Source organism: Pygocentrus nattereri, chromosome 2 (genome assembly GCF_015220715.1).
Source record: "Pygocentrus nattereri isolate fPygNat1 chromosome 2, fPygNat1.pri, whole genome shotgun sequence".
NCBI lineage: Eukaryota > Metazoa > Chordata > Actinopteri > Characiformes > Serrasalmidae > Pygocentrus > Pygocentrus nattereri.
The window spans coordinates 20,665,459-20,679,147 of record NC_051212.1 but is presented as its reverse complement, the minus strand read 5'-3'; the positions used below and the strand labels follow the sequence as shown (position 1 = coordinate 20,679,147).

The 13,689-nt window shown below is 38.2% G+C and overlaps 1 protein-coding gene across 5 annotated transcripts in view; it reads right to left on the bottom strand.

Moving 5' to 3' along the window:
• The window catches only part of si:dkey-172j4.3 (diacylglycerol kinase eta), a 100,046-nt gene that overhangs the window by 29,717 nt on the left and 56,640 nt on the right, over positions 1–13,689 (bottom strand). For 3 of the 5 annotated variants that reach the window (XM_017710275.2, XM_017710273.2, XM_017710274.2), the window contains exons 3-4: positions 1,001–1,111; positions 44–124 (exon numbers count right to left, since the gene is read on the bottom strand). In XM_017710275.2, coding sequence (XP_017565764.1) covers positions 44–124; positions 1,001–1,111 — 192 coding nt within the window. Of the gene's footprint in view, positions 1–43; positions 125–1,000; positions 1,112–9,188; positions 9,409–13,689 lie in introns of those variants that run through there. The other 2 variants (XM_037543452.1, XM_037543475.1) reach the window with 2 other exon arrangements.

The window sequence follows — 13,689 nt, the reverse complement described above, 5'->3', positions numbered from 1 at the left end:
GACAGTCCATGGATGTATGACTCCAATGACTATGTGTTCTCACTGTAAAGCTGTTGTTGATGTTCTTGGTGCTGGTCTCTGCAACACTGGCATCTGAAAGGTCCACTTCGTCGAATATAAGAGACTGTAAAAACACAACATATAAAAATCAACATGCTTACACACACAAACATAGACACACACACGCACACACACACAGAGCAGGAGTGTTGGAAGGGGTTCTAGTTAGCGGTGGTCTAGGCTGAAGTAGTGGATATCCTGTGAGTTAAATGTCACAGTGATCGTGTTCTTACACAGAGCTTTTTATATTTTCTATTAATATTTACTAAGGGCTGTAGCAGCAGAGTGGGAGTCTTGGGGAAGAGCATTTTCTCAGCCAAGATTTAAGTAAATAAAATAGGTTTTAGTGTTAATTCATTCAATTTATATATTGTAACCAAATGTCACATATAGTGGCAGCAACACATTCCATAAAAACATATATGAGAATCTCTAATGTATTGTTCTGCATTTTAAAAGCCTTTGCAAAACAGCTCAATTTATTTGTGTGATTTATTCAGACAACAATAGGGGTCCATCCTACCCGCCCAGAGAGAGCAAGGCCAATTGTGCTCTTTGGGACTCCTGGTCATGGATGGCTGTAGCATCATCAGAGATCAAACTCGTGATCTTCTGATGACAGGGCCAATACTTAGACGGCTGTGCCACTAAATGACCCTGTTTGCAATTTTTGTGCAAAGGATATATTTTTGCACTTGAAGACATTCTGCCTGTTGCTGGCTCAAATGTGGTGAAATCTCTCACTCTCAACCTCCCATTCCAAAACAAAGAGCACTGTGTATGGTGTATACAGTTGTGATGTGAAAAACTCAGGATTTCAGATTTCCGTGTCATCTATTGGCACTGTATTCAGTGTGTAACAGCCTTTAAAAGAGCACATGCAAACTCTCTTAGTGATTTCCTAGTTCCAGCTACCCAATAAGAGTAGAGTGGGTCTTACCTTTGAATCTTTGGCATAGTAGAGAGTTCTGCCCCTTAACTTGAAATACCTTCTCTTCCATCTCTGAAAGGAGCTGGTTTGCTTCAACAGGAGACCCTCCTTTACACTCTTCTACAGAAAGAGAGAGAGAGAGGGGGGGAGAGAGAGAGAGAGAGAGAGACAGTTAGTGTTGCTATATTAACCTCTAAGTGGGCATAGGACATGAATGTGAGTACATGAGTCACAATAAACTAACATTGCATTTGGCGACAGCATGTTTTTAGATTCTTCTACTCAAATGTTGGTTCTGTCAATATATTCTGTCTGGAGCGGTCATGTATTCCACCAGCCTCAGTAAAGCACTTAGTCATGAGATGGAAAGTAAACTTCAACTGCCAGACAGCAGCACAAAGTCAAACAGAAGCTCTTGATGAGAAATACAGTTTCTACTACACTCAGCATGTACACAAGTTCCTTGTGTGCACTTTCTTTCACATTATCAGCTGTTTCACATATCTGAGAATGGGAAAACCTGTTCAGAGTGACCCACCTACATTCCTCAGACTGAGAGCTTTCACTTTTCAAAGCGCAACAACCTCCTTAAAACCACCTTTAATTGTAAATTTTTTCAAACTTTTTCCCTGAAGTGTCAGATTGTCAGTGCCAGCAGATTTCTTGTTTGGCTAGTAATACCACACTGACAGCTGGACCATCTAGTTTGACTGTGGCCTCCTTCAGGATGTACACCGACAGAGAGCATGCAACACAACTGGGCTCTGTCACATAAATTTTCAAATCTTTTTCCCCAAAACATTTACTTTTGTCCTCCTAGCCTTTTTTCAAAAAGTGTGAAATGACAGTATACAAATGAAACTAATTATTCTTATTATGGCTTTTAATTGTGTTTATCATAAGTAGGTGAACTTATTTTTTCAAGAGACATTTCTAAGATATAATTCAATTGCACTGCTGAAGTTTTAAAAAATGACTAAAATGGTATTCCTAATAACCATGAAAGACCTGCTAAACCACCAAAACTGACACCATCACATAAGCTCCACTCTTGCTTCAGATATAAACAAATCCACAGGTATTTCGGTCCATCTTTACACTGCGAGGGGACAAGTCTATGCGTCTGAAATGTGTAGCTGTTAATAAGACAAACAGGAAACAGATAAGAAAGAACTTTTGAAACTCTAAGAAAGAAGCTGCTGTTGTTCTCAGAACAACAGACGACCACAAGTCCAGACGTCACCATCACTGAATGTACCAACCTCTAAAACTGAACTTTGTAGTTAACTGAATAACTTGTAAAATGTCCATTTTGACTGGCAAATTAAATGAAAGGGTGGTCTCTGACACAAAATGCAGTACATTATATGGATGACTAATGTTGAACTGGATTAACAGCATGATCGGTAAACTAAAGGTAGAACAACAGGAAGAAATTCTACTTTAAGGCTGAGTTGCTGCAATGGTCTAGATAAGCTGACAGAACTGTCTCTCTCAAATGTAATAGGTTTGAAGAGCCTGTACAGAATCCATGAAAGCCGGCCCTCAGAAATCTTTGATCTCTCTCATTTTGTATTCATAGCAGTGTAGCAACACCCCACATACAGACACACACACATACACACACACACACAGTCAAAATGACGTCAGATGATGACTCAGAGTTCGTTTTAAGGATGACGCACTAAACTCCTTTAATCTTTTCACTTCCTCCTCTTTGCTAACTTCCATTACCTCTCCCCTTTCCCTCTTTGCTATCTTCATCTCTCTCTCTCTCTCTCTCTCTCTCTCTCTCTCCTCATACTCCTCACCCTCCATATCTCCTCTAACAAAGTACAGCATCCACAGTGTCCTTCCCCAAGCTAAAACTACAAATCCCACAATGCCATTCTCCAAAGCCGATTAGTTCCTATTTATCTGTCCTTCCTTTGGGAAGCTGTTGGTAATGAAGGGTTGCGGTGATGCGAGTCTGTGCATACTGATGATTTGGTCTGAGAATTTAATCCATTATCTGCAAGTGAAGACTTAAGTAAATATTAAGACTTAATATTTTTCTTTTTTGTTTCAGAGGCCCACTTTTGGTTTCATGTTCCAAAAACTCATTTTAATAAATTTTTACATGACCACTTTCTAACATCTCTTGAACACCTTAGAATTAAACAGGCTTTTGTTCTTACTTTGACCAATTATAACTGTGCCTTTAAAACTGATATATGTAAATAACCTCTGTTCTAATTGTCTCCCCTGCATTGTGCCTCAATCAAAAAGCAGTCCAGGCTAAATTACTCCAGGTTGACTAAACTGCTGTAGGCTGAATAGGCAGATATATGTAAATGTGTTGGCTTTCACGATGTGGCAAAACCAATGACTGTTATTTCAGTTTTGTTTACATTTATGAATCATGAGGACTAAGCAGTAAATATTATATCTTGAACAATTTTTTACATATCCTGTCAAGCTCTTCTGTTTTCCATGATATGAGCCCTTTAAGGTCTTTTCGACCTAACATCTATCAGCAGCATCTGTATCATACACTCAACAAAAATTTCCCTGCACTTAGAAAACAACAGAAAACCTGTTCATCAGAATCTCATAAAACAGAAGCCAATGGGCAGGTGCTCCAGCATCACCATGGCCAATTATACTGAGGAGCAAGAGACTGTGAGACATGCTTTATCCACCTTTGATGGCTCCTTAGGCAAAGATCCCTCAGAAATGAGATTCAGAGGAGTGGAAGAGGCATGAAGGTTAATGAGAAAGAGAGGCTGACAGAATGGGAGAGAGAAAAAAGAATGAAGGAATAAACTGTAATTTTGCTCCCTAAGCAGAGATCATACAGAGAAGAGGTTCTGAGGCAATCAAGCAGCAAGAAAGTATTACAACATAAAAGCACAATAACAGCCCCACTGCAGGCAGGATTAATCACACACGGAAAAAAACAAAAAAAACAAAAAAACAATCTAACATCCACCTGGGAAACCCTCTAACAGACGTGCATCACCAGATGGGACAGGACTGAGAGAAAATGAAAAGAGGAAAGATCACTAGTAGGCTACTAGAAGTAGTTGCTAGTGGCTGGATGATGTGATACAGTACAGGAGACACAATAGGGACAGTGCAATTTAAGATCTGTGATGTGCTCTATATTGAGCTACAACATACTCTGATAAATTTCCATTTAAAGTTGAGGCCAGTAAACCTCTCATTTTTCTTTTTTGTTTTGCGCGAGGTAGCTAGATTCTACCAGTTTAAAATTTTTATTACTGAAAACAAAAAATCTATTTTTGTTTTTTCATTTTATTACAGTGTCTGCTGCCAGTGACATGGCCAAAATTGTATCAGCAGTTCTTGTTACATTTACTTACACTGTAAGTTCAGAAGGTTTTTTTATCTTCTCCTAAAAAGTTACCTTTATAGAGATAGAAGCTTTTGTTCTTCAAAAAAAAAATTATACACTAATCTTAATGCATCTATATTAGGGCTGTGAAATGATTTAAAATCTGATTAATCAGTTTTTTCTTATTTGCTGAAATTTGACCCTGTTTATTACTTTCAGTATTTCAGTAACATTGTTTTCATCATGTCAACACAGGATTAACATGAAATTAGAGTGAATGCAGTTTCTGATTTACATCATTGACGTCCAGTGAGAGCAACAGCTGCACCTGTGTAACCCTCTCGCTCTCATACTGTTGTGCTATGTCTTTTATAGAAGGGAACTGCTGCTTGTTGATTTATCTATAGATCTCCCACAAATGCTGACCAACACAGTCTGACTGTCTGTCTGTCTGTCTGCGGAACTGCTGGCATTGGTTTTACCAAGAGAGCTATTTAAAAGCTATATTGCAATGAAAGTACTACAGTCACAGAATCAACACGATATGCACACAGATGGGCTTTAGGACAGAACTACCAATTATTAAAAGGTTTAAAGTAGAAAAATGCATGAATGGTGTTAAGAAAGATAAAAAATAGTGTTAAACATGAATTTACATGTTATTACTGTGTTAACTTTTTTACCCTAAATATCACAGTACAAATAGTACACAAACTAGTTTTAAGTATTCTTCAATGCATTCCACAGACTTTCAAAAAGTCTGATCTTCACAGAACTGATGAATATGTACATCACCTATAGAATGGCTGGAGTGGCTCATTAATCATTGGCCTCATGCAACCCAACAAACCAATCACAGCACAGCACTACTTGCAAATGCCACTCATTGTCTGCTGATGATTACAAAAGACCGACAGGGTCGTCACACCCGTTCTGATCACAGGTCAGCAGAAAACAATCACCTGACAATTTCTCTCTGAATGTCAGCCAATCACTCTTATCTTTCAGTCACCATGGAAACACCAATGAGCTGTCTGCAAACACAGCTGTCAGTCATCTAATCAGTGTACCAAGGAAAGGTGTGGCTACATTATACAGCGACAGTATGGGAGGGAATGCAAGTGAAGGGCATTTTAAACAATCATTACATTTCCATAAAAAAGCCCCAGATTACAACACATTCACTGCATTTCAGGCAAGTCCTCAAATCACAAAAAGATTTTTGGCATTTTTGGCCTTCAGCCACTGTCTTTGTCAAAAACACAGCCAAGTTACAAAATATTGTCACTGACAAATCAATGAATAAAGATCACTGCTTTCAGTTTTATATTGCATGTATTCCATATATGATCCCAAATTCAGCTCTGGAAAGTCCTAGAGTTGCATACATCAATATGCACAAAGGAACTGAACTAGATTCCACCTGTTAGTGCATAGGAATGGATAAGAGCAGAATATCAATGTGGGTCATGGGCAAAAGGTCATAAGGACAAAGTGCTTACTGGAGCAGCACTGAAGAAAGCACACACCTGAACTGTTTCCTCTTGCTCTGTTTAGCTAGTATGACTTATCAGTTATACTGAACATTTTATCACTACGTAAGAACATTTAAAGATTCTGGTACGTATTTGTGTCTTTCTTTGATGCACTACACTTTCAATGCAGTGTACATTTCAATAAAGCATAACTTTGATGCATTTTACTTGTAATGCTGTATAGTTTCTTGATACAGTATACTTTTAATGCACTGTACTTTTTAGATGCAGCATATTTTGTGATGATGTGTATTTTTTGTTGCAGTATATTTTTTGCAGCTTAATCTGAATTAGTCTGAGCAATTAGACGCAGCGCCCACAGCTTCACTCTCCTCCTCAGTTAGTAATTAACCTAATGAAGTGATTACATCCCCAGCTGCAACTCTGTGTGTGTGTGTGTGTGGAAGACAGGGGGCTTGAAAGGGGATGAATACTGATTTGGAGAGTGAGAGAATTTACTATCATAGATATTAGTCCTGCAAGAACCCAAAACAACCTCAAGTGAAACACAGAGACAAAAGCATACAGCCATGTGTTCATGCATTGTTTTAATTTTTCCAATATGCAAATAAATAGAAATTCCACACTACAATTTGTAGAAAAATGTCATGTATACGTGTGCTCTCTGTGGAGGACGTATTAACTTATTTTCATTTAGAAAATGAACAATTTGACAGGGAGTATTCAAAATTTTCTTATGCCTGTAGATCATCTAGCAATATAACAGATGTAACAGTAATGCAGGCGCTTCCTGTCTTCCAAGTCAAGAACTATCACCTGCTCTTCACAACCTCATACCAGATCCCCATGTGACGGACATCTGACTCACACAGAAGTGTGTGTGTGAACTGAAGGGGAGAGAAATGCTTTTAAGTTGTAAATGGGTTCAGGGGTCTAGCTGGGGGCCCTTGAGACTAGAGGATAAAAAAGCAAGTGAAGCCTTTGAAAAGCTAAACGAGCCATCAGCAGCTGAACTCATCCTGGAGGGCTGTCCTGCACACCAGCACGCAGGTTTGTGCAGGCTGGCTGAGGTGTGATACATGACTGCATTTAATACTATAAAATTGATATCATTTATCTTAAAACAGTTGATTGCACTGTTTTTCTTTTTTACATTTTTTGAGCCCTAAAATATCAATCACATTCCCATGCACACACACACACACACACGCACAGCCAATAGTGCAGTTATAACACACATAACCCAATAACTTGGCCATCTGTTGAAACAATAGCTAATCAATGTTAATCCTAATCTTATGCAAATTCAGTAATCCAGCATTCAGAGTTGGTTATGCTTTCTGCTTTTTAATAACAAGTCTGTTAACTTCTCTGGTTTATACACATTGATCTTTCAATGCAAGACATACTCAGTTATTTAGAGTCCTGAGGAATTCAGTGTAGCTTTCTTAATTTGTTCAATGTCATGAATCTCAATTGGAAGGTTTTTTATGTAAATAATGAGAATAATGTCAGTTAATATGGGTAAATAATGAGAGTTATCATATCATTAACCCACTGTAAAATTCTGGATACACAACAACAATTTGAAAAGTGAAAAAAAACTCAAATATTATATTTTTCTACAAAGTTTAGAGCATATTTTCCCATTTTAACATACCAGAAAAAACATAGATTAAAACATAGATGTTATATTTTTTTGCCTGAATATTTTAAATTGAGCAAACAAACAGTAATTGTGCAATAAACTGCACTGAAGTGTGTTCTCTGTAGATGATGTGTTAACTTATTCTCACTAAGAAAATCAAGGAAAAATAATTAGACCACAGCAGCCAAACCTTTGCATAAGACTACACTTATTCTCATACAAAGATTTTAGTTGTAGTTGTTCTACATTTTAGACAACGTGTCACTAACTGTGAATGAAACCAGCTCAGGGATCACTCATCTCAGTTAATTCTCCTTCCTGCAGCCACCACTGAGATCAGTGTGTGACCACATAATCACAGTGATGCTACAGTGCTGTTAACTAAAACACTATTTACTGGCATTGCAGGATGCTTCACCTGCTGCTTGTCGAGTGAACAAATGGCTCTGTATTGAGCAGCTGACCACAGCAGTGGTAAATTACAAAAATGGAAAAGGAAACTCTCATTATGAGGTTATGATAACATGTTCACAAAAACTGTGCATGTGTGACTTCATTTATGAAGCAATATGTGTCAGAAAGAGAGAGGAGCTAGAGAGAGAGAGAGAAAGAGAGAGGTCAGTTTCTGTAGGCTTTTCATTAATGCTGCAGTAATCAGATCAGCACTGAGGGAGTTCTGCCAACTCAGATAAACACTTAAACACATGCACAGACACACACAAGTCAAATAACACACCCACTACTGTAAATATCACTCAAGAGCAAAAGAGAAGAAAAAAAAAGAAATATTTATACTTTTTGTTCACAATATATGAGGAAGAGGCATTGGTTACAGTGTTAATGTAATGCATATTTTCTTTATGCGTTACATATTACGATTGGTGTGTTTAATCACAATTGGGCCCTTGATTATGAGTTAATATTGTAATATTCTAAGTGTTTTGAACAAAAAATTTAGAAGGGGACTGAGGCTATAATCATGTTGCACAGACTGCCAATGACACCAGATCTGGGAGGCAGGAGGAGTGAGATGTCAGTGTTCAAACAATGCAACTGTATTAACCAGCACGAATAACAGAATGTCCATTCCAATGCACAATATCAGTTTTGCTTCACATCACAGTGCCATAGTGTATCGCTATATATATATATATATATATATATATGTGTGTGTGTGTGTGTGTGTGTGTGTGTGTGTATGTTTGTGTGTGTGTACGCACAAGCATACTATGTCCTTTTTTCTTGTATGTCCATTTTTTTCATTTTTCCTTTTTTTGACATAATTTGAAAACTCCAGCTACTCTACCAGTAGAAATGCTCCAGAATTTCCTGAAATAAAATCTGCCTACATTTACTTACACTGAAAGTTAAGAACATTCTTTTCTTCTCTTGTAAAGTTACTTTTTGGGAGGTACAGAGTTTTGTTCTGAAGCAACCATGTATAAGCATTTATGTCTATTAATGCGTCCAAACTGTATTTTATATATATATATATATATGTAACCCATATGTAATATCAATATGTCCCACATGTTATATACATGTAAATACCTATGAGTAAAAACAATGTCCTATACATATATATATATATATATATATATATATATTATAGCTGTGTCGATACTACAGATTAATCCTGATTTCCTCTGCTTTTCCTACAAAGTCAGGACACACAAACATGAATGAAGAGGCAGACGTGTGAAATGCAGCTCTAACCTGTGTGCTTTCTCCAGCGTTTCTTTCTGTAGAGAAGTTAACAGTGTTGCCAGAGCAGCGCTCCAAAAAGTCCTCCTCACTCAGCCTGCCCCGGTCACTTGGGACCCCTTTACCACAGCCGAAATGCAGTGGCAGACAACACACGCTGCCCATACACAGCCTGGCCATGGCACACACACAGTCACCCAGCCAGCTGCGCTAACCATGAACACACTTTTCACACTGACTTCCTCCTCCGTACAACACACACCCTCTTAAGACCAACACTTCCTCCCTTCCTGCAGGTAAGCAGGTAAGATTAAGTATGTTCCTGAAACCTGGCACCGCCCACTGAGACACACTCACTCGCTCAGACACAGGTGTGCGAAAGGAAAGGCTATAAATAGATGTGGGTATACCGGTTGAGCAAGCTTCTTAGCACTGAGAACAAACTAATATAAGAGAAGAGAGACTCTCTGATTGGCCAATGACAACTGTCAATCAAAAGACCATGAAGCACGACAGAATGACTGCACAAGTATGCTAATGAGGTCAATAAGCCATTCTGAAAGGAAAAGTGTAGACTACCAAGGCTCTTCAGAAACGTTTCATGGTTCTGCACACACGTCACAATTATGCAAAATTAAATTTACACTCTGCCTCATTAGTGAGGCCATGCCGCATGTAACAAGCATTCTAGTACTAAATTTTAGTACTATTTCAGTATCTCAGAATTACAGTACTGTTCCAGTATCTCTGAATTACAATACCATTTCAGTATCTCAGAATTACAGTACTGTTCCAGTATCTCTGAATTACAATACCATTTCATTATGTTTGAATTACAGTACTGTTCCAGTATCTCTGAATTACAATACCATTTCAGTATCTCAGAATTACAGTACTGTTCCAGTATCTCTGAATTACAATACCATTTCAGTATCTCAGAATTACAGTACTGTTCCAGTATCTCTGAATTACAATACCATTTCATTATGTTTGAATTACAGTACTGTTCCAGTATCTCTGAATTACAATACCATTTCGTAATGTCTGAATTACAGTACTGTTTCAGTACCTCTTAATTACAATATTATTACAATACCAATTACAATACCATATGTCTGAATTACAATTCTGTTCCAGAATCTCTGAATGACCATTTAATTATCTTTAAATTACAATACTGTTCCATAATCTGTGAATTACAGTACTATTCTAGCATCTCTGAATTACAGTACTGTTCCATAATCTGTGAATTACAGTACTATTCTAGCATCTCTGAATTACAGTACTGTTCCATAATCTGTGAATTACAGTACTATTCTAGCATCTCTGAATTACAGTACTGTTCCATAATCTGTGAATTACAGTACTATTCTAGCATCTCTGAATTATACTCTCAGTAAAAAATGTACAACACTGTCAATGGGGCAGTACCCTTCTTGTCACTATTGTGGTACCCTCAGGGGTACATCCCAGTACCTTTAGAATCCATTGAAATGATATTTTCTAAGCTGTATTGACTCCACACACCCCGTCTCGCCTCTAGGCTTTTTATTTTATTGTTCTGATTTAAAACATTCAGTTATGAAAAGGTACAAACATCTACTTTTCCACTGGGAAAAACTCATGTAAGGTACACCATTGGACCTTAAAACCACTGTTCTACCTTTGAGGGTACACTTACATTGTTTGTACCTTGATGAATGAATCATGTACCTGCATAGTATGTTTATTCCTAACAGTGTACAGTACTGTTCCATAATGTGTAAATTACAGTACTATTCTAGCATCTCTCAATTATAGTGCTGTTCCATAATCTGTGAATTACAGTACCCTTCTGTTCAACTGCTCAATTTTCTCCCTACTTAACCCCCCAGCCTTCTGCACCCCCACCCACAAAGTTCAGACCAAAGCATAGGTTCCTGACCCCCACTCCCCAGTACTGAACTCTGACATTTTCAGGGACTGTTATGCACCCATCACTTTGTTACGCACTAATCACTTTAACTGCTCCAAAAGCTCAGTCTAAGTGCACTACTGTTTATATTTGCCATATTTATACCCACAGACCTTAATCTGTATATGCCTTATGTCACTTTAGTGTTCATTTCAGGACATTACTTTTTATTATTCTATTTTTCTACAATTAATGTTTATTTTTATGATTAGTGTTTTTTAGTGTCTATTTAAATTCACACATTTTCTGTTTACTGTCTATTTGATGTTATTGTTACACCATGGGGTCTGAGAGTAATGCAATTTCAGTACACTGTATGTCCTGTACATATTGTAGTATTGACAATAAAGCTGAATTGACTTCATATTGTTCCAGTATTTCTGAATTACAGTACTGTTCCAGTATTTCTGAATTACAGTACTGTTCCAGTGTCTCTGAATTACAGTATTGTTTTAGTATCTCTGTAAGACAGTACAGTTCAGGTATTTCTGAATTACAATACTTTTCTAGTATCTCTAAATTCCAGCTCTGTTTCTGATTTGGAAGACTAAAAGGAACATGAACGTGCCGTGAAAAGTTATGAGGCAGCATTAATAAGAGACAGCAAACAGATCAGAAAGTAATGAACTCAAGGACACACACACACACACACATACACAGGCCTGCTGAGGCGGCTGTCTGTTTGGTCTTGTCTGCTCCCGTCAGCTTATGACTGAGTTTAATGAGACGAAACACCATGTTCATCTCTGACTGACAAGAACACACTCACACACACACACACACTACTTAACTACTTAAGACAGAACAGAGAAAATCAAACATTTGGTACAATAAATTAATAAATTAAGATGATGTCGTTCCCTAGTACTCCATTCACTCCCATTAGCATGTCCAATGCATGAACTCATGATTGTTGCTTTGAATCAGTTCTTTGTAATTGGTCTAACTGAAAAAATAATCTAAATAAGCTGTATGAAATAGTTAGGTTTATGTTATAGGCCTCTGAAGTGTTGTCAACGTGTGGTTGGACTTATGCCCATAAACTCCCGATCTAAGCTGTTTTCCCCTTTGAGAAAAATGAATGGCGTTCTTGAAAATAGCTGCTAGAGTCCTGTGGTGAACAAAAATGTTCCAAACCCGATATGTTATGTCCAGTAGGTACATTTTTACTCAGACCATCACTGGATACTCTGAATTATGAAGTCAATAAAGAGTCAAAATATGTGTATTGCTACAAACAAGCTAACATTGTTGAACATCAAAATAACAAGATTAATAACCTCTCCAAAATACTCCACACAAACCAGCAAGCTTTACAGAGTGTGGAAGTTAAGAACTTGCAATTCAGGACACCCAGTGACATTCAGGGGAAAATGCATATAAGACAAAATGTATTATGTTTGGAGCAGGATGTGACATCAGTGACTTTAGAAAATATCGTTCATTTTTCACACTGTGAAAATGACCTGGAGTTCCTAACATGGGTGTGACACCAGTGATGCATGGCTTCAGAGGTCTATAAACTAAAATTCAAATAGTAATCTTTAAAATTGAACCAAATCAACTGGGACCATTTAATACCACATTGTATCAAATTAACAATAAACTCTTTGAATCGGATATCTCGGATATCTAGTTCAACAACGATTAAAAGGAACTGATTCTGTAAACTGCATCAAACTTCAGATCACTATTTCTCTGTCTCCAAAGTAGTGAAACAGTGTTAGTAATTAAAGCTGCAATGTCCATACCAGACACTAGAGGGCAGCAGTGTCAGGCACTGAGAGACAGAGAATACCGCAGTCATTTATAACTGCCTGCTCAGTATCAGCTCTGCTACACATGCATACACATACAGAACACACACACACACCCATGTAAATACAAGCTGCACACACACACGCATGTAAATACAAGCTACATGCACACACACAAGAATACAAGCTACACATGCCCACACACAGACACACACACTTAATTGTGAATATAAGGTCACGGATCACACACACATGCACGCACACACACACACACACACACACGCACATACGCATTTACATCTACACGCGACCACCACTGACACCACGCAAAAGGTCCATGACAGCCTGATGGCACGCAGTGTTGTCATAGCAACAGGCCAAGTTCTACACTGGCCCTCTGAATGGGCACCAAGACGGACGAAGATAAGGCCACCTCTCACACAAACAGGGTTTTTGCATGGCGCACTCAGGGCACGCTGCCCAGTGGTAAAGAGCTGCCCGGTGGTAACGAGGCGGCATGTCACTTCCTGAGAGAGTGTGAAATGTGTGTACTCAGAGCAGCGGCAACATGGCAACGCCCGGAAACATATGGGGCTTAGTGGGTTAATCTCTTTCTACAGAGCCCTGAGTCTGCACATACAGACACACACACTCACAATCAGTACACACCAACTGTGTGTCCCAACAGAGTGTGACAGCTTGAGCATGCTTATTACCAACAATAGGATTCCTATTTGAGCTATAATGTGTCAGATAAAAGTCCACACTCCATCTGCTCTAAATCCTTTAGAACTAAAGATAG